Source organism: Carcharhinus amblyrhynchos, chromosome 10, assembly GCF_965287045.1.
Source record: "Carcharhinus amblyrhynchos chromosome 10, sCarAmb.v2.hapA, whole genome shotgun sequence".
Lineage (NCBI taxonomy): Eukaryota > Metazoa > Chordata > Chondrichthyes > Carcharhiniformes > Carcharhinidae > Carcharhinus > Carcharhinus amblyrhynchos.
In genome coordinates, this window is record NC_137333.1 from 51,900,513 (window position 1) to 51,928,270 (window position 27,758).

General features: G+C 40.6%; 1 protein-coding gene across 1 annotated transcript in view; it reads right to left on the reverse strand.

Annotated features, from left to right (window-relative positions):
• The window catches only part of tmem135 (transmembrane protein 135), a 392,480-nt gene that overhangs the window by 284,346 nt on the left and 80,376 nt on the right, over positions 1-27,758 (reverse strand). The window contains exon 4 of the mRNA XM_080197023.1: positions 22,816-22,849. Coding sequence (XP_080053149.1) covers positions 22,816-22,849 — 34 coding nt within the window. The remainder of the gene's footprint in view (positions 1-22,815; positions 22,850-27,758) is intronic.

Below are 27,758 nucleotides of genomic sequence, written 5' to 3' on the forward strand. Positions count from 1 at the left end.
CAGACTCATGGATGCCCCAGCTCTGAAACTCAAGCTTCCAGGAGCTGTAACTGGAGACACTTCCTGCACGCATGCTGACCTGGGGGACTGGAACTGTCCTCAGCCTGGAGCAAGAGGAGCTTGGAGCTCGGAGCTCGTGTGTCATGTCTTAGCCCTTTAAATTAAACCACTCCTTGACACCAGATCTTCTGCTTCCCACTTCTTGGTGAATGCTGCTGCACCGACTTCTCCCAGAATTTTCTTTTCCCAAAAATATACTTTATTCATAAAAATCTCAAATAAACCATTGGAAATCTACATGTCAATGAATTGCAAACAGTGCAGACTTAAAACTTTTTTACAATTCTATACAAATTACAGTCATCACATTTCAAAACTATGCAAATCTACATGTCTATGAATTGCAAACAGTGCAGAATTAAAATTTTTTTTTACAGTTCTATACAAATTAGTCATAACATTTCAAACTTAAAACTATGTACATGCCTCAAAATTTACTGTGTGCCATTATTTCTTAGACTGGCACACAGTTACGCAGGCCGAGGGTATTCTGCAGTTGCTGGGCCCACGGTCTGCCTCCGCTAAAAGGCCTTATAGTGTGACCTTCCCCATTGTGCCTTTGCGGCGGCTGCCCCAAGCTTCAGCGCATCCCTCAGCACGTAGTCCTGGACCTTGGAATGTGCCAGTCTGCAACACTCGGTCAAGGACAGTTCGTTCAGCTGGAAGATCAGCAGGTTTCGGGTGGACCAAAGCGCGTCCTTCACCGAGTTGATGACCTTCCAGCAGCAGTAGATATTTGTCTCGGTGTGCGTCCCTGGAAAAACCCCGTAGAGCACAGAGTCCTGCATCACCAAGCTGCTCTGGACGATCCTCAACAAATACCACTGCATCTCACTCCAGACCTTCTTTACAAAGGCACATTCCACAAGGAGGTGTGCGACCATCTCATCAGCCCCGCAGCCGCTTCAAGGGCAGCATGCGGTGATGTTGAGACCTCGAGCGTGCATAAAGGATCTGACGGGGAGTGCCCTTCTCACCACCAGCCAAGCCAGATCGTGGTGCTTGTTTGAGAGTTCTGGTGATGAGGCGTTCTGCCAGATGACACTGACAGTCTGCTCAGAGAACCGTCCAACAGGATCCTCCATCTCCTTTTCTCTTAGGGCCCCAAGGACGTTATGCGCTGACCACTGCTTAATCGCCATGTGGTCAAAGATGTGTTTGCAGAAAAATTTCTCCACGAAGGACAGGTGCTGCTGTATGGTCCAACTACTTGGAGCAGTGTGGCCAGACTCATCCTTCGCAACACTCGGGACAGGTAGTACCTCAAAAAGTACTGGCACTTGCTGTTAGTGTACCGAGGATCTACACACAGCTTGATGCGGCCGTAATGCTCCAGTGAAGATTCTCTCGTCATCTCTGCCAGCTGCTCTTCCTCCCGGTTTATCACCGGAAGAATTCTTCCTCTTCCCACTTATTAGTAAGTCTGACAACATCTGTGGGGAGAGAATAGAGCCAACATTGAGTCTAGGTGACCCTTCGTGAGAGCTAAGAGCAAAGAGAATTAGCAGAAATTTATATTCTTGGGGTGGGAGGGGAGGGGATGTGGTATTGAGAATATAAGTGAGGATGCGGATGGCTCAGAAGGTGCTAAAAATGTCCACTTCTTTCACTTCTCTACTCCAGCTCTCCCTTACATACCACTCCCCACCCCTTCAGTGCAACATTCCTCAGGCAGTCCTTTAGCAATCTGTACCTCAGTTCTGCCATTCTCACATTCTGATCACTTAATGGATACTCTTAGCACCTTCTTAGCCTTCTGTATCCTCATTTACATTCCCTTTGTCGAATTCCACACCCCTTTCCCCACTCCCCCACCCAACAGTATAAATCTGCTGATTCTCTTTGCTCTTAGCTCTGACGAAGGGTCATCTGGACTCAAAATGTTGGCTCTATTCTCTCCCCACAGATGCTGCCAGACCTGAGATTTTCCAGCATTTTCTGTTTTGTTTCAGATTCCAGCATCCACAGCATTTTGCTTTTGTTTCGAAATGAGGCTTTGTGAAATCATGTTGAACTCTGCCCTACTCTGTATTACGATGTGGGTATGCCGGCGTTGGACTGGCGTAAACACAGTAAAAAGTCTGACAACACCAGGTTTTAGTCCAACCTATTTATTTGATAATATTCTCACTAGCTTTCGAGGGGACAGCCTGACGAAGAGGCTGTCCCCTCGAAAGCTAGTGAGAATATTATCAAATAAATAGGTTGGACTAAAACCTGGTGTTGTCAGACTTTCTACTCTGTATTACACCAGGCTATCTTCCAGTGTTCTATGAAAGTCACTTGACTCAGTATTCTACGCATCTCCAAACTGACTTGCAGCAGCAAGACCCACTCCTTGCTTCTTAAGTTTTCACAAACCCTGTCACTTTGGACTGAAAACCAATTCCCCTCAGTATCCTACTCAGTGGCTAACACAAAACAGTTATTTCCTCTATTTTTCACGCAGCAACTGTTTCTGTCTCCCTCTCCAGTTCTCACAGTCTGAGAGTCTACATCCAGAAAGACAAGCTGCCCCTCTTTTGTGCCAAGGTGATAAACTGGCACCTGATGTTTTACTGGATTCATCCTGTGCCTCTTGCTCCATGACAACCAGGTCACATGGACCAGTCCCCTGCCAGAATTCAGTATGATCTCACTATGTCCCATTCCCAGGCATTCTCTTTTACCTTAAATTAAGGGACACAGCTTAAAACATAATCACATTTAAAGTCCCACATTCATGACAATATCCCACAGGAGGACAGCAACCTTTTGGAAACATCCTTTAGAACATCATCTCAGGCTGATTAGCACGATTTGAGTTGCAGCAGCAGCAATCAATTCTTATTTCACGTGAGTACAGCTGTAAATTTAAAACTCAGAGTTTGATACATTAAAACAGATCTTTCCAAGTTCATCCACACTAATTCTTAGAATAAGCTCAATAACAAGAAAACTTTCAGAAGCATGAAGGGAAAAGCAAAATAAAAATAACTGGCAGCAGATCGACATATCCAGTTCTCTGAAAATGCTGTTCATGAGCAAGAAGAGGACAGCAAAATAAATACCTATTCCACAAGGAATTTGGAGGTCTTAAAGTACTGGGTTGGTAAATCTTTCTAAAACATTTTAAAACAATTAAAAGTGCCAAAACTCTAGTATATAGAGCAGGTCGTTTAGAAGAATGAGGGGAGATCTCATTGAGACGTATAAGATGATGAATGGGATGGATAGGATAGAGGTGGAAAGACTCTTCCCGCTCAAAAAAGACAGTAGGACTAGGGGGCACAGCCTCAAGATAAAGGGGGGGCGGTTCAGAACGGAGTTGAGGAGGAACTTCTTCACTCAAAGGGTGGTGAATCTCTGGAATTCTCTGCCCGTTGAAGTGGTGGAGGCTGCCTCGCTAAATATTTTTAAGAAGTGGGTTGATGGGTTTTTGATAAGAGAGGGGATTAAGGGTTATGGGGAGAGGGCGGGAAAGTGGAACTGAGCCACGACAGATCAGCCACGACAGATCAGCCATGATCTTATTGAATGGCGGGGCAGGCTCGAAGGGCCAGATGGCCTACTCCTGCTCCTATTTCTTATGTTCTTATGTCTCTAATTATTTTCTCCACTCAATGACCCACAAGTCTATCTATAATATCTAATAAACATACTTGGATATCTTGTAAGACTGGACTCATTACCAGAGTCCATTTCTTTATGTAATGTAAATGTTTATAAAGGCTGCATACAAGATAAATAAAGGAGATACACAAGCAAACACTCTGTATAGCAAATTCAATTTCAACAAGTGACTTTACATGATCATCAAATTTAAAAGATTTCCTAAACTGAAGGAAGGAAACATTTTGGTTCACTTTGTAAAATGAATATAGTAAGCAGTTATCATCTGTTATTCCCTCCTGGCTTGCATAAACCTCAAAAGAGGATTGGTTGTGGTTATGCTGTTGTGGTGCCTCTGCATGCACCAAGTTATCAAGTTCTATTGCTTTTGAGAAATTTCAGCATGTACGGGCAGAATTCAGAAGCTGAGTTATCCAACTTATTTCACAGTTTATAACCAATATGCACAGAACTAAAATTATATCTTTTTTAACATTATCACGATGGATGACTGCCAAATATACTGTGGGGCGAATTAAATGAAATACGTCAGCTGGAATCACTCTAAGTTTCTAGTGCAATGATGGATGGACTGAGAGATATTTTGATTTGGTCTATATTAATCGTCGCAGAAATACTTCTGCTTTTTTTCTTTATTTTTTTATGAGATGTGGGTATCACTGGCAAGGCCAGAATCTGTTGCCCAACTGTAATTGTCCTTGAACTGACTGGTTTGTTGGGCCATTTAAGAGTCAATCACATTGCTGTGGACTGGAATCACATGTAGGGATGGCAGATTTTCTTCCCTAAAGGGCATTAATGAATCAAATGGACTTTTACAAGTGGTGACAGTTTCATGGTCACCATTACTGAAAATAGCTTTCAATCCCAGCTTTATTAATTGAATTCAAAATTCTTCCAGCTGCCACGATGGGATTTGAACCCATGTCCCTGGAGTAATATTCTGGGCCTCTGGATTATCCCATGACATTAGCACTACGCCACCATCTCCTTTCATCTAAAATAAGTTTATGCACATTTGATCTGAGGAAAAAAAATGAAAAGTTATTTTGAGTGAAAAGGTAACAGAATACGTGGCCAATTTGGCCAGAAGAAGCTTTGTGAAGTAACAGAATACATGACAATCAAGTTCTACTGGATGGAGTACATTAAGTTGTTGCCAAAGAATGAGAGAATAGGATGGCATATTAAAAAGCTACTCAATATTACAATGTAAAATATTTTGACACTCAAATTGCTAATCTACAACACAGTCAGTCAATACCTTACAAGAAACAAATCCAAATTGTCCAGCTTTCTTTTCACAACAAAACTTGGGTCCAGAGTTACGTTGCTAATCCAAGATGGTATGTGTGATGTGTCTGCATTTTTGGTATGAAAATAATAGGAAATCTTAAAGTATTTCTTTTAAAATTCAGGAAAAAAAATTTCTGTTTAACCAATTCATTATCAGAAGCAAAATCTGAGAATCTACTGACGGTAAAAACTGATTTTAATGATCCTAATCAAGCAGCTACATTGCAGTTTTTGATGCCAACAACTTCACTTAGCTAATCACACTTAAATTACATTTCAGCATCACTATAACATCTTGATGTGTACGTGCACACCATCCTGCCCGAATAACAAAATAGTGAAATGCAATTATTAATAGTTGGCTGGGCCATATTACAAGCTGAAGATTTTATAGTATTTGAATCCTTTTGTCATCAATTAGAAGAGTTAACAAGGTGCAAAGCAGATTGAACCACAACCACAAGCAACAAACATTGAACTGTAAACTGACACCAAACTGCACGATTCCTAACTGTTCATTGTTCAATGGCTGAAAGAGTTGACATGCTCCAGATGCTGTTCATCATGTGCAGAGAAAATCTGATTGCAGAAAGGAGGCAAAATTTTAGGGAGACTGATCACTACAGGGATACAACTCAGTCACTGCAGCAGCGCTGGCAGAGAAAATGTCTCCAGACCCTACACAAAGCGTCCTCAGAGTTGGCTCCGAAAGGAAAACGACAGACCTTTCAAAGGCAATCACCTAGAGAGCAATAAGAATGAAAGATGCTTGCACAGCATCCAGGGCTGTTTAAAATAACACTGTCTGGTGAGAAAAATGCTCCCCATAAGTATCAAATGTTTTTAGCATATTATTCCATGGTGGGGGTGCAACTGCAAAACACATACATCTGTACATTTTAATTGACTGTTAGTGGAACAAAAATTATGCAAGGCATGAGATATGTGAAAGCCAAGTTACCAACCTCAGATTAACTGAAAGTTAGGGCCTGATGACATTACCGGTTCAGACTTTATTTCTGTAACCCAAAAAGGGACTTTTAAGAGGAACGTAAGTAGCAGTGACTGTGGATCTTCCATCCGTTTGCACCTTCATCCTGACCTCTCCGAGATGTCATGAAACCAATGACTTTTGAACTAAAGTGGCTTTGTTCAAATATTGTGTACAAATAATCAAGATGCAAATTTTCAGCACAAATGAAATGGAGATTTTCAATTGAGAGATGATTAAAATGTTAATATTGTAAATTCAAACTGTATCCAGTGTCCCAGGATATTATGGCAGCCTATGACCACAAACAGGTCAGTAAAGAAAATGTGTAATGTCTCTTACAATATCCAAGGAATCTGCTTTTTTTTTACATATTTGAAAGGGACTTTTAACAGTTTGCACCAATTATAAAGAAACAAATTGTGATTTTTTTTGTATAATAAAATGTACTGGACCACGTGACCAGAGAACCTTTGACCTGAAAACAGTGCCAACAGAAAAGAAGTTTAAGATGAGAAATCATGACACAAAGGAGAACTACAAGTAGTGGAGCTGGAGGGTGAAAACTCACTTTGCAAAGAGAACTAACGGACTGTTGTGTGCTCCGTTTCACTGAGATGCGGCTCACTCCTACTTCACAAGACTATGGCCGACAACCAGAGGGCTTCTCAATCCACCGCACGGACCACACAGCGGCCTTAGGCAAGACATGGGGAGGTGGGGCCTGCTTCTTAATCAACACCTCGTGGTGCCTAAAAATACCAACACTGGTGAGTTTCTGCTCCCCAAACTTAGAATACCTGGTGCTAGAGTGCCGCCCCTACTACCTCCCACGGGGATTCACCTGTTATCCTGACAGCAGTTTACATCCTACCCCACGCAGATGTGAAGCCCTCGTTGGGCGAAATATACCCCCCTCCCCACACACACACCACACCACCACTGTTGGTAATTCAGATCACAATGCTGTGCTCCTGCTCCCGGCGTATAAGCAAAAACAGAAGCAGGATAATCCATCAAAGAAAGTCATGCAACGTTGGTTTGAGGATTCGGATGATCTCCTCCGGGACTGCCTAGATTCAGTAAACTGATCAAAACTTAAAAACACTGTGACCAGCCTGAACAGGTATGCCACAACAGTAACTGACTTCATAAGTGTGTAGAAGACTTCTGCCAAAAAGAAAATCCGTGTGTTTCCCAACCAGAAATCATGGATGAACGGGGATATTTATTAGGTCTGAGGTGTTCAAGTCAGGTGACTCTGACCTACACAAGGAAGACAGATACGATCTACGGAGATCCAACAAAGATGCCAAAAGACAGGACTGGACCAAGCTAGAATCCCAGGCTAACCATACCGAATCATGCTGACTATGGCAAGGTCCATAAGATGTAACAGGCTGCAAGATGAAGGCAGGTAAAATCGCTGGCGCCAATGCACCCCTCCTCAATGAGCTCAATGCATTCTCTGCTTGCTTTCAGCAAGAGGTCAGAAAAAGCATGCCCTCTACCCCAGAAGCCTCGGATGAACCTGTATCCAAGTTCACCATTGCCAACATCAGACAGCCTCCTCAAAAGTTAATCCACAGAAAGCAACTGGACCGGAAGGGGTACCCGGACGAACACTCAGGTCCTGTGCAGCCCAACTGGCGGGGGTATTTGCAGACATCTTCAACCTCTCTTTACCCCAATCTGAGGTTCCTACCTGCTTCAATAAAATGACCATCATCCAAGTACCACGGAAAAGCCAAGCAGCGTACTTTAATGATTATCATCCAGTGGCTTTGACATCCATTATTATGAAGTGCTTCAAAATATTAATCGTGGCACAAATCAATTCCTGCCTATCAGACTGTCTGGATTCACCACAGTTCGCCTATCACCGCAACAGATGCCTTTTTGGCTGATCCTACACTCAATCCTGGAAGACCTGGATAACAAAGGCACTTATGTCAGACTTCTATTCATAGATTACAGTTCAGCCTTTAACACTATTATTCCTCTGAGACTCATCTCCAAACTTCATAGCCTGGGGCTCATCTCCTCCCTCTGCAACTGGATCCTAGACTCCCTAAACCATAGACTGCAGTCAGCAAGGATTGGCAACACCTCCTCCACGATCATCCTCTACACTGGCACTCCACAAGGCTGTATCCTTAGCCCCTTACTATACTCCCTATACACCTCTGGCCGTATGGCCAAATTACTCCAAACTCGATTTTTAAGTTTGCTCATCACACCACTGTTGTGAGTTAGATCTCAAACAATGAGAGACAGTACAGGATAGAGACAATAATCTCTCCCTCAATGTCAACAAAACAAAAGAGACTGTCATCGACTTCAGGAAGTGTAGTGGAGGGCATGCCCCTGTCTACATCAATGGGGATGAAGTAGAAATGGTTAAGCGCTTCAAGTTTTTAGGTGCCTAGATCACCAACAACTTGTCCTGGTCCCTTCATGCGGATCCTATAGTTAAGAAAGCCCACCCAATGCCTCTACTTTCTCAAGAGGCTAAGGAAATTTTGCATGTCTGCTACAATTCTCACCAATTCCTGCAGATGCACCGTAGGAAGTATTCTTGCCGGTTACATCACAGCTTGGTATAGTTCCTGCTCTTTCCAAGACCACAAGAAACTACAAAGGGTTGTGAAAGAAGCCCAGTCCATTACACAAACTAGTCTCCCATCCATTGACACTGTCTACACTTCAACTGCCTTGGAAAAACAGCCAACATAATCCAGGACCCCACACACCACGGACATACTCTCTTCCACCTTCTTCCATCAGGAAAAAGTCTGAGGTCACATACAGGACGTAGTGTTACAGTCATAGCTAAGGTGTCGAGGAAGATCAACTTAACGAGGTAGGTCCATTCAAAAGTTTAATAGCAGCAGGAAAGAAGCTGTTCTTGAGTTGGTACGTGACCTCAGACTTTTGCACCTTTTCCTGATTGAAGAAGATGGAAGTAGAGTATATCCGTGATGCGTGGGGTCACTGATTTACACTGACTGCTTTTCCGGGGCAGCTGGAAGTTAGACAGACTCAAGGGATGGGAGGCTGGTTTCCTTAACTCACCTGATGAAGGGCTGCACTCTGAAAGCTCGTGCTACCAAATAAACCTGTTGGACTTTAACCTGGTGTTGAGACAACTTACCGCAGTCCAACGCCAGCAACTCCACATCAATGGTTCCTTTCAAAAGCTCACTGATAACAGGTAGTAGGGAAGCAAACATGAATTTCAGTAGTTCTCTCACTTTGTCCGTGACGCTATCAAAACTTGGAGAAAATATTCTATAATTAACATGCTTTTAAACATTAGAAGGAGAAACAAGTTAATTGCTTATTTGGGAGTAAGATTTTAAATGGTTGCAGATAGCTGGACAGAACAATTGTGGAATCACAACATCAACCAACACCTATTACTTGTAATTATATAGCACCTTTAATGTAATGAAATGTCCAACTTGCTTCACAAGAGAAGGATAAGAAAATATGACAAGTTACATGGGAAAATTAGGGCAGATGAACAACAGCTTGGTCAGAGAGATAGGTTTTAAAGAGTGTCATAAAGGAGGCAGTGTAGCGTAGGGAAGGTATTCCAGTGTTTGGCGCCAAGACAACTGAACCAATGGTGAAGCAATTAAAATCCAGATCACAGGAGAATAGAATTAGAGGAGGAGAGGTGTCTTAGGGACTTGTAGGGTTGGAAGAGATTACAGATTTGGGAGGGACATGGATATGGCAGAATATGAAAACAAGAGTAAGAATTGTAAAATTAAGACATTGGCTCCTGGCCAAGCAACATAGATCAGTGAGCACAGGGGTGATGGAAAACAGGACTAGTTGTGAGTTTTTGATAATTTCAAGATTTACAGAGGACCAGCCAGGAATGGGTTGGAATAGTCACACCTAAAGGTAACAAGTGCACAGATGAGGATATCACAGCAAATCAGCTGAGACAATGGTGATGTTGGGTGATGTTAGAGGGTCATCTTTGTGATGGCACGAATGGGAGGTCAAAACCTCATCTCAGAATCAAAAGGGATGCCAAGGTTGAGAACAGAGTGGCTTAATCTCGTACTGTTGCAGGTATAATGTAGAAACCTGCTTTTAGGTGGTTATGGAACTTTACGCGGTTGATCAAATGCATGGCAGACTCATTCATTAAGCTGCACCACAAATCATTAATTCAAAGAGTTTCATACAATTTTATGGCAGACTCTAAAAACTGGTTTAGCTCAACTACTGTCACATGACAGAGGTTTTTCAGGCTCAGTTCTTTTATTTTCTAATATGTGTACCATAGGATCATAGTGCAATGCAGAAGAGGTCACTTGGTCCATCCAGTCCGCACCAACTCTCTGACAGAGTATCTTACTCAAGCCCTCTACCCCACCAACCCCACACATTTATCATGGCCAATCCACCTTTAAATGTAGGCGACTGAGATACAGCAGTCCCAAATTTTTCAACTAAAATTCAAAACAAGCTCTGCTAAAAATGCAAATAACAGAATCTCCATGCAAAATACACTGAAATATAGAAATTCAAAAAAAGTAACTTCATGCTTCCCTATCTTCCAAAATAACAATTAGTTACAAACTTTGCAAATATTAGTCTTGCATTTCTTCACTGAAGAATCCATTGAGTTCTAATCCAATGAATGTGATTTCTAATCCAATGAATGGATTTTTACTCCATTGTGTTGAGGCAAACAAAAAGGAATGTTATATTAATGTGCAAATTGTCATCAGAGGTGTCATTGTATAACAGTGCATTGTCAAACAGCAATTCCAGATGTAATCTTGACAAATGTTTTTTGGCTTAATTATTGTGCAGTGCCACATCCAAAATGCGATTAAAACATATGTACAATGTGAGGACCAGCCAGGAATGGGTTAGAATTGTCGCACCTAAAGGTAACATTGAAATGTACGGTAATGGCAATAAAGCTATGTTACAATACATTCTTAAAAACAGAATATTTCTAGTGGCATAGATAGTAATGCTGAGGCTATCAGTCTGATCGCTCAGCAAAAAAAATAGAAACTTTTGGCATTTGCACATGGTTCAATTAAATGTGAAAATCTGGAATTCACTGATAGAGATACTTCATCATAGGATGCACTATCCTTGGTAATAGATAAGGCAAAGAAATCAATTTAAAGACATGAAATTGTGATACTTATCCACTTATTACCCAGTAAACATGCCTAAAAATGTTACAGCCAGTGCATTAAGCATAAGCACATTCTTAGCAATGTGTTAAGCAATCAATACTGCCATACACCGGCAGGATAATTTAAGTATGAAGTCTCATTCCTTCAGAATTTAAATCAATATTGGTGATTAAGAAAATTACAGTAATTTTTTTCTTACTTTTTGCAATTATCTTTATTTCTCCCTTACATTCTGATTTGTCCTCTTCCATCTTCTTTTCATTTATACTACATAATTTAAATCTAATTAATAATTCTTATTTAATAATTCCTTATTCAGACTCTGCATGGCTCAGTGAGGATTCTTCAGTCTGATTGTTTGAACCACTCTGTTATATCTTACCATACTCAGAGATGCCAGAGATCCCCGGTAAAGGGCACCACACTGGATCCCAGCATTCAATTACAGCAAGCGCCCATTCAAAATTACATAAAAGGTTTGCTTCCGAAAAAAGAGACATGTTGCTCAAACTTTAGGTCTTTCGCACATTTTGGCAAACATGCAAATGCCAAATTTTAAACAATCACAACAACTTATTTGTTGTGCTAATTTTTTGGCAAATCTGATTGGCCAAGGCATTGCCACAGAGATTGCTAAAGGAAACTAGAGACTCTCCATGTTTCCAGTCAATTCAAAAAAAAGATACAAAGCTTAAACATGCTGTTTGCAGAGAACAGGTCCTTGTGTATGAAAATATGTCATTTCCAGCAAGCGTAAATGAGCCACATTCTGTGCTTGACTAGTTGTTAAACTGGTTGCTAGCGTAGCTATTAAAATGCAGAGGATTGTTCAGCAAGTGCTGCCCAATCAGGGAATCAAATGATCTTTCTCTGCAAACAAAAGGAATATCTTAAAGCTTTCAGACATTTGAATTATCGAGAAGAATGGGAAGCCCAAAATTACCATTGCTTTCTTCATGGCAAACCCTTGGCCAAACACATTCAACTTGCTAATCAATCAACATCCCTTTCCCTGTGGTATAAAGTGATCATTTGAAATCTGGCACTCTTACATTTGTCCTGATGAAAAGATTTGGCAACACATCTCATTTCAGCAATAAAATGTTTGTTGCCAACTGTCAGTAAGATGGACAACTAGTGCTCCTTCTTCGCCAGTAATTGCAAATTCCAGATGATTAATTTCTTACAATAATTCAAATTTAACTACCAATAATTAATAGATCATTTTTAATTCTTAGAAAGAAATCAAATTAAAATTCAAATGATTGCTCATAAAAGAAATCAATTGCAACGTGTCCTATAAACACATAGGAAAAATTGCTTCATAAGAACATGAGAAATAGGAGCAGGAGTAGGCCAACTAGCCCTTCGACTTCCACTCTTTTTAAAACTAAAAGATCTCATTCTTTTTCCTTCCAGCATATGAAGCAAAATTATACAACAAAATTATACAACAACAGTCAAATTATACACCATAGCTGTACATTTTCACAGAAATTTAGCAAACAAGAGTTTTATTTTGAAGCAGAGGCAGAATATTCGATTAAGTTCAACAGCACAATAAGTTAGCACTTTTCCTGAATGTACTGTCAACAAGCAAGAACAGCAATCTGTCAGTAACAATAGCTAACGTCACTAACTGGATTTATCCACAAAGTGGCATATTGTTCAAAATCTTGGCTGAAAAATCTTGTTTATCACCATAAATGCTAAAAATGGCTAGAGTTTCAATTAGCACTATTACGGCACCCTTAAAGATATACAATTTTTGCAGGTCTCGTAGAATTGCTGTAATGCAGAAGAGGACCGTTTGGCCCATCAAGTCTGCATCGACTGTCCGAGAGAGCATCTTCCCCATGGCCATCCCCACCATATCCCCGTAACTCCATGCTTTTACCCTGCACATCTTCGGACACTAAGCAGCAATTTAGCACGGCCAATCTACCTAACCTGCACACCTTTGAATTGTGGAAGGAAACCAGAACACCCAGAGGAAACCCACACAGACAGACGGAGAATGCGCAAACTCCACACCAACAGTCACCGAACGCTGGTGTCAAACTTTGTCCCTGGCGCTGTGATGCAGCAATGCTAACTGCTACGCTACCGTGCTGCCCATTGTTGGGGATACACTTGTTGAAGGTGTGACAGAAAGGATTGTTGCCTGTTCTGCCTGTATTGCACAAAATAACACATCTTCATAACTGTACTCTGTTGATGAATTAAGAGTCATTGAAGCAAAAACATGGAAATACTAACACAATGTTTGAAATGAAATAACTTAACTACATTAAGTTGTATGCACTTATGTAATTGCAGACTAACTCCCCTAAGCATAATTCCAAGACCACAAAAACTTTCTCCCCCATCACTGAAAGAAAATTTCTTCAAGACATAAGGAAGGAATCCCAAAAACTATTTCATCGCATCCTAGGTTATAAACTATAGTAGTAATAAATTACTTCAAATGTGTCCCATATGTATTTTTTTTACTTTAACCTTTCCATCATAAAGGCAACACAAAGCAATAAAAGTCTAAATGTTACAAGTTAGATTTGTCTACAACAGGTGACTGTTGTGCAATGTTCAGGACAGAAAGAGGAAGATTTTCACCAGCAGGGACACAGTACTTTATAATCTTCAAACATATGCAGAGTTATAGTTTTGCAGCAAAGAAAGAGGCCCTTTGGCCCATCATGTCTGCGTCGGCCATCAAGCACTTATCTATTCCAATCCCATTTTCAAGAACTTGATCGATAGCCTTGTACGTTATAGCATATCAAATGCTCATGTAAATACTTCTTAAATTTTGGGAGGGCTCCCATCTCTACCACCCTTCCAGGCAGCAAGTTCCAGATTCACACTGCCCTCTGAATGAAAACCTTTTTCCTCAAATTCACTCTAAATGTCTTGTCCATTACCTCAGATCCATGCTCCCTGGTTATGTGACTCCTCTACTAAGAGGGAAAGTTTATTCCTGTTTACCTGATCTACGTCTCTCACAATTTTGCATACCTCAAATCAGAGTCCCCTCAGCCTTCACTGCTCAACACCAGCCTATCCAGCCCCTCTCCTTAGCTGTAGCATTCCAGCCCAGACAACATGCTGGTGAATCTCCTCTGCACTCTTTCTCGTGCAATTACATCCTTCCTATGTGTAGCGACCCGAACTTCACACAGTATTCTAGCTGTGGCTAAACAAGTGTTTTATGCAGCTCTATCATAACCATCTTGCTCTTATATTCTGTGCCCCAGTTAATAGAGGCATGTGTCCACTGTGCCTTTTAATCACCTTATCTACCTGCCCATGGGCAGGTTAGGTGAATTAGCCCTGGTAAACATGTGGGGTTACAGGGATAGGAAAGGGAAGGGATCTGAGTAAGTTACTCCGTCAGAGAGTCGGTGCAGACTCAATGGGCTGAATGGACTTTTTTGCATTGTAGGAATCCTACGATTCGAATTCTATGGACTTTTAATGTCCTAATTGCTCATATTTAAAGAGTAAACAAGCTTTAGCTAGCTGCCCTCAATAACTGGTTTTCACCATCCTCAGCCAAGCTGCTGCATACAACATTTAGCATAACTAATTACTCAATTTCTGCAATAAAGAGCCAGTCACGAGTCCAAGCTGGCAGAAACTGTTCTGCAACCAACCAATGCCATAATAATGTAAATGTAATTGTGGTAAATTGCCTCTGGACCACTACACCTTTCTGGTTTTGAAGAAAGAATAGAAACCTTAATAAATGAAACGACAATGGGTACACAGACAGGTGGGAGTAGGTTTGGGGGCAATGACTAAAGGTAAGTATGCCTTACATAAGTATGTAGGGAACTCTGAAACAAACTAAATTAACCTGGCTAATCCTCCACATAACATAAATTTATCACACCAAAATTTAAACAAGAGAGACAGCTTATTAGCCTCAAAAGAAACACAGCCAGGTTCTGGAATTTATGTCTAATACAGCATTGAGGCAGACAATTTCACATCATCAATCAAATATAAGCCAATGTCTCAACTAAATGATTCCAAATGGGTGGCAATGGGATCAAGAAAAGAAAACGTAATTCTCAGCATTTCAATGTCTCATTATTTCAATGTCCCTTGAGTATCAAGTTTTGTATTTAAAGCTACCAGCTCAAAAATTGCTGCTAAAATAACAGCAAGGCTAATAGCGGTCATCAATATTTAAGTGCAAATACCAGAGCAATATCAGGCAAAGAGCAGAGGCAAAGTTAAACACACAGTTAAAAATGCATACCCAAAAATTGCTGGAATTAGCTTTGCTAAAAATGGCACTTCACTGTTTGGGTTCCCATTGAAATGCATTGGGCTAGGTGAAGGTGCAGTATGTACACTGTAGATATGAAGTAACTTCGCCACAGTAAGGTAAGCAAGTCATTTCAAGTCTTATGTCATTAAGGTGATAAATGTTATTTATAGCCAGTCAACTTCTTTGGCACTGAAAATTAATTATTACAGGTTCCTTCAGGGTTTTAATTGTTGATTTAGTGTTTCTAAATTAAATACAAAGTTTTGTTTTTTCTCTGTTTTTGCAATCTCTTTCCCCTTTGTCACTAATTTGACACTGAATTCACTGTTCTCAATCACACTTCTGATCTGATGCTGTTAATTTCACAATACTCTTGGCTGAAGAGATATACAATTACAGCAGCAAGAAACCATGAATGCTGGAAATCTATGATTAAAACTGAACATGCTGGAAACACTCAGCAGGTCTGGCAACATCTGTAGAGAGTAATACACAGTTAACATCAAAATCAAATCTCTTTTCCTCTCAAATGATGATGCCAGGCCAGCTGAGAGAGACAGTTACTTGCTGTAATCATGTAAGTCCCAAATGTTTGTAGAGGAAGCCGTGCTATTTTCAAGCAACCTGAAGGGCAAAATATCATGAAATTAAGTGGATATGACAAAGTCTAATTCTGATATGCAGGTGCCGGCGTTGGACTCGAGGTAGGCACAGCAAGAAGTCTCACAACATCAGGTTAAAGTCCAACAGGCTTATTTGGTATAATGAGCTTTCAGAGCGCTGCTCCTTCATCATGGTCCCGCTCAGTTGATGAAAGAGCAGCACTCCAAAAGCTCATGAAACCAAACAAATCTTTTGGACTTTAATCTGGTGTTGTGAGACTTCTTACAAAGTTGCTGTTTATTGTCAAGTTGCAGGAACCTTTTAGGCAATTGTTCAGTTTACAGTAGCATTGAGAAATGATGTTCACAATGCTACTCAGATGACTATTGTTTTATTTGCTTTAACTTATCTTGGTGCTTTGAGCCAATGTTTTTGTATAGTTAGTAAAAACAACATTATGTTCACTTTGTTTCCACTCCCAATATTGAAAAATCAAATCTATAAGTCTATTCGGGACCAGGTCTTACGTTAAGGATAAAGAAATCATCATATCTGCTGGTTCAGTAAATTTATTCAATGATTAGCTAATAAGTTTAGAGCAGGAAGGTCACGGGTTTGATGAATAGTCTAGGCTGTGTTAGAAAATTTCAGCCAAGCTTTCAGGGTATGACGCATTAGGCTTAACATCATTAGGTTAGCCGGAGAAAAAAAAATACAAGATTCTGCTTGACCATTAACTCATGATGCACTGCAAAGCTCGTATGAAGTCACTGGTTTGAGTCAAGATTAGTTTTAGCTCTACTTTCTATCTTACATCTTCATCTATGAAGAAGTGCCATTTTTGGCTCAAAGTTAGCTCTACTTTTTTCTCCAAAGATTCTGCTAGAGCTGCTGAGTGTGTCTAGCATTAGTTTCAGCTCTTATTTCCCCAGAGTTGAACATCCTGCCAACACTCACCATCACAACTTGCATATCAATAATGTCCATTTGGACAGGACATGAAGACTGTCTGGTGCTGCTGAAACTGTATTTCCAAAAGGTCAAAATCATCTGATGAGAAGTCGTCGGCAATGAGAAAACATACTGGAAGAACAGAATACCTGATGTAGGGTAGCTGTGCCAAATCCACTGTCAACAAGGCATTCAATACCATCCCACTGGTCATAGCATGCTGTTTACCTGCAGGACTAATTGTTCTTGTTCACTGCATTTTCACCTACCATACGCTCCCTGGCCAATAGAAACTTAAATTAACTTAAAGGCAATAACATGAATTCAATCTTACATTTCCACTGCTCCACTGAGAGGAATCAAAGTTACACAGCTAAATTACCTGATTACTCTCCACCAGTCATGTAATAGGTATAAAATAAAACAGAACTGTACAATATTGTAACGACTACATTGCTTTCTGCATGTTATTCAGCAGAGTCCCAAATATCCTGCAACAGGTTAATCAAGCAGCTGTTTTAATCTGTTTACATGTTAAATCTAAAAACCGTATCGAGAGTCTGAAACAAAGCATCTGAACCAATGCTTTTCTTCATTTCCTCATTAGTTTGGTACCGAATTATGATCTTGGATTACTTTTATCTTATTGGAAATCTTCAACCTAAATTCAAGTCATATTATCAAACTTCTCTGACACCTCATAGCTTTCAAAAATACCTATAAAATATTTGAGTAGCCCAACATAAAAATTTCTGCTGCAACAAGGTTTCATTTCTTGAACAAAACTACCAGCAACAATATTAAAAGGCTGGAATTCCAAAATGAATGCAGAAATGCTGGAAATACACAGCATGTTAGTCAGCATCTGCCAAGAGGAAAGATAATATATCCTATTCGAAATAATGGATGGGGATTGTGAGGAACATGTAGTAATCGCCTCAGCCATTCTTTTCAATTCATTGTACCCAACACTCATTTTGCCTGGACGACCACCGTCCGCCCGCCCCCCCCCATATTTTAATGGCATTTATCTGGTATCTCATTTCCTTTGCTTTTCACCCTTCAAATGTTATTGATTTCACCAATAACTATCCATTCACTTGCTCCCCTCCGGCTCCCAAGGTAAAGAGGCAACAGGTTCTTGCACCTTGTTTGTCTCTTATCCATTTTTCTCAAAGCAGTTGTTTAATTTCCACTCTCCAATGCCAATCCTCACCGCCCCCAGCTCCCTTGGCTATGTTTATCTCCCTGTCAGGTTTCCCCCTGCAGCCTTTTACTCCCCATGACAGCATTTCTCATGCAAATCAATATCCTCCCTCAGTGCCCTGCTCCACCCCAGCTGATTAAATGCCCTTCCAGTTACTGATTTGAATTTCTCTTTTACAGAATTCTACCCATTCCCACCCTTCCCACATAACCACCATTTCCGTTCCCAAGCTCAGTTCCTATTAACTGCCTTTGATGAAGCTTGCAACTCTCTTTTCCCACCACCTACCTCCCCCACCACCCCCCCTTACATTAGATGAATGTACTCGTCATTGGCAATGCACCAGCCCTCCCAAATCCCTCACCACAGTACTTACTGAACTTACCAACCATTAGCACTCACTTCAATTCCAATACTCTGCTACCTTCTCCATTCCCCAATCTTCACACCCATGGTATAACAATTACTCTGCAATTCATCTTGAAATAAAGAGTGCCCTTTATCTTGTTTCCCCATCTGCATAACAACACAGAAGTATTAGCCTCAATATTAAACTCCTGAAAAAAACCTGAACACATCCTCGATCCGTTGCATACAAGCTCATGGAAAGGTGCTGCATTTCACCAACATGTTCATTTCAAGCTCCCGTGTGCAACTGGCAACTGGATTTAGATTGTACGGTTGCTCCACAGATTTCCTGACAGTCGAAATACCACAAGTGAAAGTGAAGCAAAAGCTACTGCCTTAGAGCTTTTCTTCAGCACTCATTTTGGGCAATGTAGAGCAGGACTGTTCCTTGAGGAAACTTCTCCCTTCACCACTGCCCACCACTGATCCTGCCTCTTTCTTCCACCCACCAATAATTCCCATTCCCCTCCATACTCCATGGCCTCTTCATCCATGCAGCAATATGACTGACCTCATCCCCACCCCTCACACCAAATGTCAAACAATTTCTTCAAGAATCCTCCGGCTGCAGCCTCCTCCCATTGTTCCCACCTGGCAGCTGGTCAGGCTGACAATTTAGAAGAGCTCTGCATCTCCAGCTGATGGCAGTCATGATGTGGAGGTGCCAGCGTTGGACTGGGGTAAAAATAGGAAAAAGCCTCACAGCACCAGCTTAAAGTCCAACAGGTTTATTTGTAGCAAGCACCACTAGCTTTCGGAACACCCTGTTCCTTCATCAGGTGAATGGGAGTTCTGATCACAAACAGGGCACAAACTCAATTTACATGCATAGTGATTGGAATGTGAGTCTTTATGGCTAATCAACTCTTAAAGGTACAGACAATGTGAATGAAGACAGCTTTAAGCACAGGTTAAAAGGATGTGTATTGTTTCCAGACAGGAAAGTTAGTGAGATTTTGTAAGTCCAGGCAAGTTGTGAGGGGTTACACTATCTGTAACCCCCACAACTTGCTTTGACTTACAAAAATCTCACTAACTTTCCTGTCTGGAAACAATACACATCCTTTTAACCTGTGCTTAAAGCTCTTTTCATACGCATTGTTTGTACCTTTAAGGATTGATCAGCCGTAAAGACTCACATTCCAATTATTATGCATGTAAATTGAGTCTGTGCCCTGTTTGTGATCAGAACTCCCATTCACCTGATGAAGGAACAGGGTGTTCCAAAAGCTTGTGGCGTTTGCTACAAATAAACCTGTTGGACTTTAAGCTGATGTTGTGCGGCTTCTTTCTATCTCCAGCTTTGCCAGACTTTTCACCATTTCCACCCTCTCTTGGAACTTCCCCACCTCCCCACAAATATTGAGGGCTATTAACAGTCATGGTGCTCATGGTATATCAGCTCAAGGTAATATGTAATATATTAAGAACAAAGCAAATATTCATCAATCCACAATTTTTCAGCAGGATGTCAATGTCCCCTTTTGCAGAACTTGCTGCTGTTTTTAAAGCACCTTTTATAAGCTGAAAATGCCCCTCACACACATCCAATAGAATCCCATTGCAAAACACTGTAATTAGAATCCTGGGACAGTATTAATCACTTCAATCATTAAATTTACTTCGCTCCATCAATCTTTTGGCATATCCAATACTGCCTCTTGTCCACCAACATCCAACAAAGATGATTTCCTTGCAGCCATTGACTGTTCCACTTCTTTACCTCTTTCTTATCTCTAGTCCCTATCCCCTTTCCACACATCGTCCTCTCCCTTTGCACCTTCCCACATATTTGCATCTTCTCCATCCCCATCTATTTGCCTCTTCCTTCCCCACCACAAGCTCCCTTGTCCCACATCCTGTAACCCTTCTTAACTTGAAAAATTCGAACTGGTCTTTACCACCCATGCGCAATGACACATGGATTAGTTTTTCTTCAGTTTCACAAGATGAGAGTGTTGCTGGCTGGGCCAGCATTTATTGTCCATTCCTAACTGCCTTTCAGAGGGCATTTGAGACTCAATCACATTGCTGTCACATATAGGCCAGACAAGGTAAGGATGGCAGATTTCCTTCCCTTCAGTGAACCAGATGGATTTTTATGACAGTGATTTCATGATCACCATTAGATTTTAAATCCCAGATTTTTACTGAGTTCAAATTTCACCATCTGCCATGGCAGGATTCGAACCCGAGTCCCCAGAGCATTACTCTGGGTTCGTGGACAAGCCACTATGTCACTGCCTCCCCGTACTGGAAATACTCAAAAACAGTTTTGATTCAACATGGGGCTGTTAATTTAATAAAATACTAAATAATTTATTGCAGATCAGAGTTATCTAGCTGGATAATTTCTACACCCAGAACTGATTTTTTTTTTACTTAATTCAATATCAGAGTCAAAGGACAACAACATGAAAGTTGGGATGATTTATTTAACCTTCCATTGAAGTGGCACAGATCTCTGGAGCTGGCAGTAATAAGGAAATGAATTTTCAAGTTAAATTTGTTAAAATTAAAGTCACTCTTGTCAAAGACAGAAGGAACGTGTATTGCAAAAATAATGAGATTATGTGATTAAAGCTCGTTTATTGCACACAGGAGTAACTGAATTGTGGTTAGTACATTTCCACTACCCTCTACGCGGAGAAATTACATCAGTCCTGTGCTGGACTTTCTCACCAGAGGAGACAGTTCATTTCTATCTAACCATCAATTTCTTTCATCATCTTAATTACCTCAATTAGAACATCCCTTAATCATGAATATTGGCCATCCTCCAATATCTCCGCACGTGAACTAAGGTTTTGGCAGATTGTTCAATTGTAGAGTGGCAAAATTCATCCATACATTAACACAAATGCACTTCTTAGCAGAAGCATCAGGGAAAATGTGTGCCAAAAAGAACCCTGATACATTCTGTTTTCTCAGCCAGGAACACCAAGACGAGTGCCCATAGTACTGTTCTGGCTGAAGTTAGTTAACTCAGCAAGATCAAGGATCGAGGAGCTAAATGAGCACGTTCTTGATCTGTTAGGGGCGGGGCCATACCAAAGCGCGCAAGATGGCGGCTAGAGTAGCGATAGCAGGCGGCCTCCGGGTGATGCGAACCAGCTGTGGTCTATCGGCTGCTCCAGGCCCCCATCCGGTTTTCCGGATTGGCCACGCCCCTGTGAGGGCGCTGGCATCTGGCGGTATTCCAACTGATGAAGAGCAAGCAACTGGGATGGAGAAGATGATCATGCAGGCTATGAAGACTGGGTAGGATCCTTTCAACATGCTGAAGCCTAAGGAGTATTCTGGGACCAAAGATGATCCTCACATTGTACCATCCATCACCAACAAGAAGCTTGTAGGCTGTGTTTGTGAGGAAGACAATACTGCAGTCATTTGGTTTTGGCTTCATGAGGGAGATGCCCAGCGCTGCCCCTCATGCGGGGCTCATTACCAGCTTGTACCTCACAAACACTGAATGAAGACAATACTGGATACACTCCCATCTGCATTTGATGGATCTTAATGTTAATGGTTCGGGACCCAATGTGTAACACTCCAAGCCATTTGCCACTGTATTCTTAAGAGTAAAAAATGTTTAAAAATAAAGTTTACAGCTGCCAAAAAAAAATCTGTTAGGCAGACTAGGCAGCATAATTTGACTTTCTGCAATTGCTAGGTCAACTGGCTATTCACAAAATATGACTTAATCTGTCCAGGTCAACTGTGACTAAGAATCTTGCCATGCTACTCAAACTGTATGCAATCTGCCCCAAAGTAAGGCTGAGTATACTAATCAAACAACCATTCTTAATTAGGAGGAAATAGAATGCCATTTCCTCTCTGTAACTGAACACTATGAATGGTATTAAGTACTACTGGCAAATAATACTGAAATCAATTTTCAAAGTAAAATTAAAATTGAAATATCCATATACTCAATCATTTTTCAGTGTTCATTCTAACATTATTAAAGCAACTGCAACTGAAAGTAATGCTGTTCTTTTACTCAATGGTGTTTAACAACTTCACTAAATGCAAGGCAGGGTGAAGACTACGTTTAGTAAAACCAGGGTCACCGTGTTCCACAATGCGTAGCCAAATTTAACAAGCTCAGAAACAAATGGAACAAACTGACATTTTATAATCTTATGAAAACAAGATCAACCAACCAAGCAGCTTGCAGCAAAATTCACCAACAAAACAGAAAATTTCCAGAATATAAGAAATGACTTACCAAGTTAGCCATATAAATTGTCAATAGGCCTCGCCTGTAAACCAAAAAAAACTTCATGAGGCACTTAAACTCCAGACATTCAATAAATATTCCTGCACAACATTGTGCTGTATTGGATGAGTGCACTTGAAAAAAAATCAAAACTGTTAAGATCTATAAACACACATACACAATATAAAAAGCCATTTTTTTTGGATGGCAGTGTAACATGAAATGGGTACAGGGTACATCCTGAACACTGGCAAGTTTTTAATCGGAGTCACATTGCAATGGAGAGGTGCTTAGCAGTATCAGGGCCTTTCCAATGAGAAAGAAAACTAATAAGAACATAAGAACATAAGAAATAGGAGCAGGAGTAGGCCATCTAGCCCTTCGAGCCTGCCCCACCATTCAACAAGATCATGGCTGATCTGAAGTGGCTCAGTTCCACTTTCCCGCTTTCTCCCCATAACCCTTAATCCCCTTGCCTACCAAAAACCTATCTACCTGCGTCTTAAATATATTGATCGAGGTAGCCTCCACCACTTCAACGGGCAGAGAATTCCAGAGATTTCTGACAATCAGTCACCCAGGTTGCACCTGTGTAGCTTCTAATGAAGAATCACAGAGCAGCATTTGCACAACAGTAGAAGGGGCTCACTGGATCAGGAGGTGTATGATAAATTTAGCAGGGAAAATGAACATGCAAAATCAGATTTGGAAAAGAACTCATTCTCAACTCATTTCCATAACCTTGCCTGGGTAAGACTCTGACCCAGTCAAACGTGTTCCATTTTCAGTAATTGCTAGGTGTGTGATAGCAGTTAAGATTTAACTGTCTATCATTTCAAGAAAACGTCAAGCCTCCATTCATCATCTCAGCTTGCATAAAGATTAGAATTTCAGTGACTTTCAAACACAAGCAAGCAAAGCTCTGCCTGCCCAGTTCAGTGCAGACACAATGCTGTGCCTTTATTCAGTTTGATAATCTGACAGATCCAGCAGTATAACTCAAATATGAACTAGAAACACAAAAGATAGCTGGCTACAATACGCCAACAGCATTTCTCCAGGTATATCTAGCATTCAAACAAAACCAAAGTCACAAGGTCACACTTGTTGCTCAGTCAAGACAATGTCACGACAAGATTTCACTTCTCTACTATCAGTTTTAATTTCCAGGGTTAAAACTAACATTGCATTTCATATGAGGGCTGTTAAATTAATGAAATGTTAATAGTTGATAATCACTCATGTTTTGCACAGCCACTGGCAGTTTGCCTATCAGCAGTTTCCTTTAAAAGTGTATTTTTCTTTGATAGCTCAGGCTGCTGGAAACTATCTGTCCAGAATACATTTTGCACAGGCAGACATTTGCATAGAATTCAGAATGCTTGCTTTTTAAAGGTGGGCTACACTGCTTATGACAGATAGTCACTGCCCAGAAGTGTTGCGAAGTAAGATAACAGATCAGTTTCAAACTGAGTAGTGCTGTTTTCAAATGGCTGTTTAGAGATTTCAAACACGGAGAAAATAGAAACACTTTGAGTTTGTAAGGCATCCCTGTGAGATGAATGAGTAAGCTAGCTTCTCATTTACAGTTACAGCAGAATGTGGTGACTATATTGTACATGTATAGGATGACCCTGCCCAACCCTGGACAAAATCCAATTGTGGTGCCATTGTTTGCCAGTGCATAGATTGGAATCACCACTCCTCATTGTTCAAGTTGTGGGAAGAAAATTCACTTATTATTCACCACTTTTGTTAACAACTTAGATAATTGGATCGAGAGGCACATAAAAAATTTGTCAATGACACAATGATAAAGCAGTACTGAAAGAAACATACAATTACAAAGAGATATGAATCAATTAAATGAATACTTCTGAAGGGAGTGCAACATAGATTAACCACAATGATGTCTGCATTGCTATGGTTCAAGTACAAGAAAAAACGGCAGTAATGAGGGTCGTATTCCCTGGAATTTAAAAGGTTAAAGACGGTTTCAAGATATTTGATTTTGTGCTTCTTCAAATTCAATTGAAGTATCTGAGGTCTGATGAAAGGCATATTTGCATGAACTCTCTGTACCCAGTCACAAGAGCATTTCTCTTAGGAAATACATTGTAGAATCATGGTCTCCATTTCAATAGCCTTTCACCTATAGAGAATAAACTCTCAGCTGTTGACACATCAAAGTGCAGTTTGTGTACTGCACAAATCCATTTGGACCCTATTTAGCAGTTGTCCAGTGCTGCTGGTGGAAGGCAATTGTGAAACCGCCATAACAAAGCCTCTATTACAAAACACTTGAACCACTCACAAAATATTGTTCACCTGATCAACGGACAGCTTCATTTCAGAATATAGGCTTAAGTACAATAGACCACAAATAGTCCTTAGTCAAGCGATTTTAATTCACATACTGACAAAGCACTAACTCAAGCTCCAGTTCACGCCATTTCATCAAAGAATAATGCTTGCCCCAATTGCTGTTTGAAATGCTATTCAATTTTTAAACTTTTTTATAATTCAGCATTGCATCATTTTGCTGCCACAGATGGTCTTTCCATTTCCATTTGCACAAATCCTGTTCATGTTTTTCACTACATAATGATGTAAGAGACATCCTTTTACGAGGGAACGTACATGCTGCATTTGAATCAATTTGTCAATTCTTTAACCAAGTAACAACCTGCTGTGAAGCAAACAGCAGATTAGTACATGTAACAATAACAGTAACAATAACTGTAGTCTAGCTTAACCAAGGAAAGGAGAGCAATAAGCTTTAATAATATACAAGGCTGACAACACAGGTTTAATTCAATTCACAGTGGTGATAGGTAACTCCAGAGTGAATAAAAAAGAAAATTCCAGAACAAAAGAAATCTGTGAACAAAATCAGCCAATGCAATAGTTACGTATTTTAGTTCTTTATTGTCCTTTGCGTGAACAGCTCATTTGGAGCTAGGTCAGTTTTCTTGGAAACTCTGTTTTTACACATTTTTCAGATTGATGTATGTAAATATGTTAAAAATTTCACACACTTTCTCTAAACAAATATCTATTTGCCGGTGCACTAAACAATGCTGCTTAAAATTTTCAATTGTTGAAGTAGTCACTTGCAGATGAACTTATAAACATAGACAGAACAGCTGCATTAAATTAAATTGGTTTTATAGGCATATGCAAGCCAAACAAAAAAAAACTTAATGGATCAATTAACAAAACTTAATGACAACATGTAATACAGAATCTAAGAGCATTTACTTTTACTAAAAACACATTTTAAAGTAATCACATACGGTTATGAATCCAAGGCTGCTGTGACGCCAGGAAATTGGGGCCTGAAACCAGTACCTATGTACATAGTGTGCTACACGGCAGAAAATAGCTCTGAGTTACATGGTCAGCTGCAACTTGCATTGAAACCTACTTGTCAGAGAATGGTTAAAAGTGAATCCATTTTAAGCAATTTCACATTTCCAGTAGGAATGGAAGGAAAATTATATCAGGAAGCATATGGTTTGCTGACCCCAGCTTTACAATCCTAGTTCCTGCCAATCACAACCAGAAGCCAGAAGGAAACAGTAGAGGTCATTCCTAAATAATGGCAGTGCTTTTGGAAACAATGGCTGAATCTACAAGAAAATAAATTTACCTCTCATTTTTCCTGAATCTGTTAAGTACACAGCTTTTACCCTAAAAACATCTTGATTTGCAGCTCATTAGGGAAATCTGAAATCTGAGTTGAAGCAAGAAACAAACAGCAATAGACCCAAAAATAACATTCACCTTATTGCTCTCTGAGTGTCACAAGGTGAAAGAGTCCCCTGGAGATGATTATACCAAATTAAAACAAAGAGAAAGGGAATTGTGTGGTGTTCGACTCTCACTAAATTAACCTAAACACCACAACGAAACAGCATTCTATGTCCCACCACATCCACCCATTTGGACTCCTTGTCAAAATAAACAGTTCTGTTTAGCTCTAAAGGAATAACTAACTAAATTTATGCACCAATTGGAAAACTACTGAAGAGGTTACCAGAAATACATCTCACTTGAACTTTAGTACACTACGGCTGAAGGAGGGTATTTTCCTGTTTTTTTCCCCCCATAGTCTTAATCTGCTAACTAGAACTAAAGATATCAGGAAAACAGAGTTAGTTTAAGAAAATCAGACAAGGTGCAAAATTGATTGGTTCACGATCGCCAGCAAAAGTTTAGATTACCCCCATGTTCAAAACATTAGCGCTTTAAAGAGTTCAATTTGATGTTAGAATCTGTCATTAAGGAGGAAATTGCGAGGCATCTTGAAGGGAATTGCTTGATAGAGCAGACGCAGCACGGTTTCATTAAAGGGAAGTCGTGTCTGACAAATTTACTGGATTTCTATGAGGATGTGTCTAGGGCGGTGGATAGAGGAGAGCCGGTGGATGTGGTCTTTCTAGATGTTCAGAAGGCGTTTGACAAAGTGCCTCACAAGAGGTTATTGCAGAAGGTCGAGGGACATGGAATTGGGGGTAGGGTGTTAGCGTGGATAGAGGATTGGTTGTCAAATAGGAGGCAGAGAGTGGGGGTCAACGGGTGCTATTCGGATTGGCGGATGGTGACTAGTGGAGTGCCCCAGGGGTCGGTGCTGGGGCCTCAGCTTTTTACCATTTATATAGATGATCTGGAGGAGGGAACCGAGTGTAGAGTGTCGAAATTTGCTGATGACACCAAGATTGGGGGAACGGCAAATTGTGCGGAGGGTGTGGAGAGTCTGCAGAAGGATCTAGATAGGCTGGGCGAATGGGCCAGGAAATGGCAAATGGAATTTAATGTTGGCAAGTGTGAGGTGGTCCACTTTGGTAGGAAGAACTATTACTTACGGGGCGAAAAACTGCAGCAGGCGACGGTGCAGAGGGACCTCGGGGTCCTTGTGCATGAGTCGCAAAAACCCAGCTTGCAGGTGC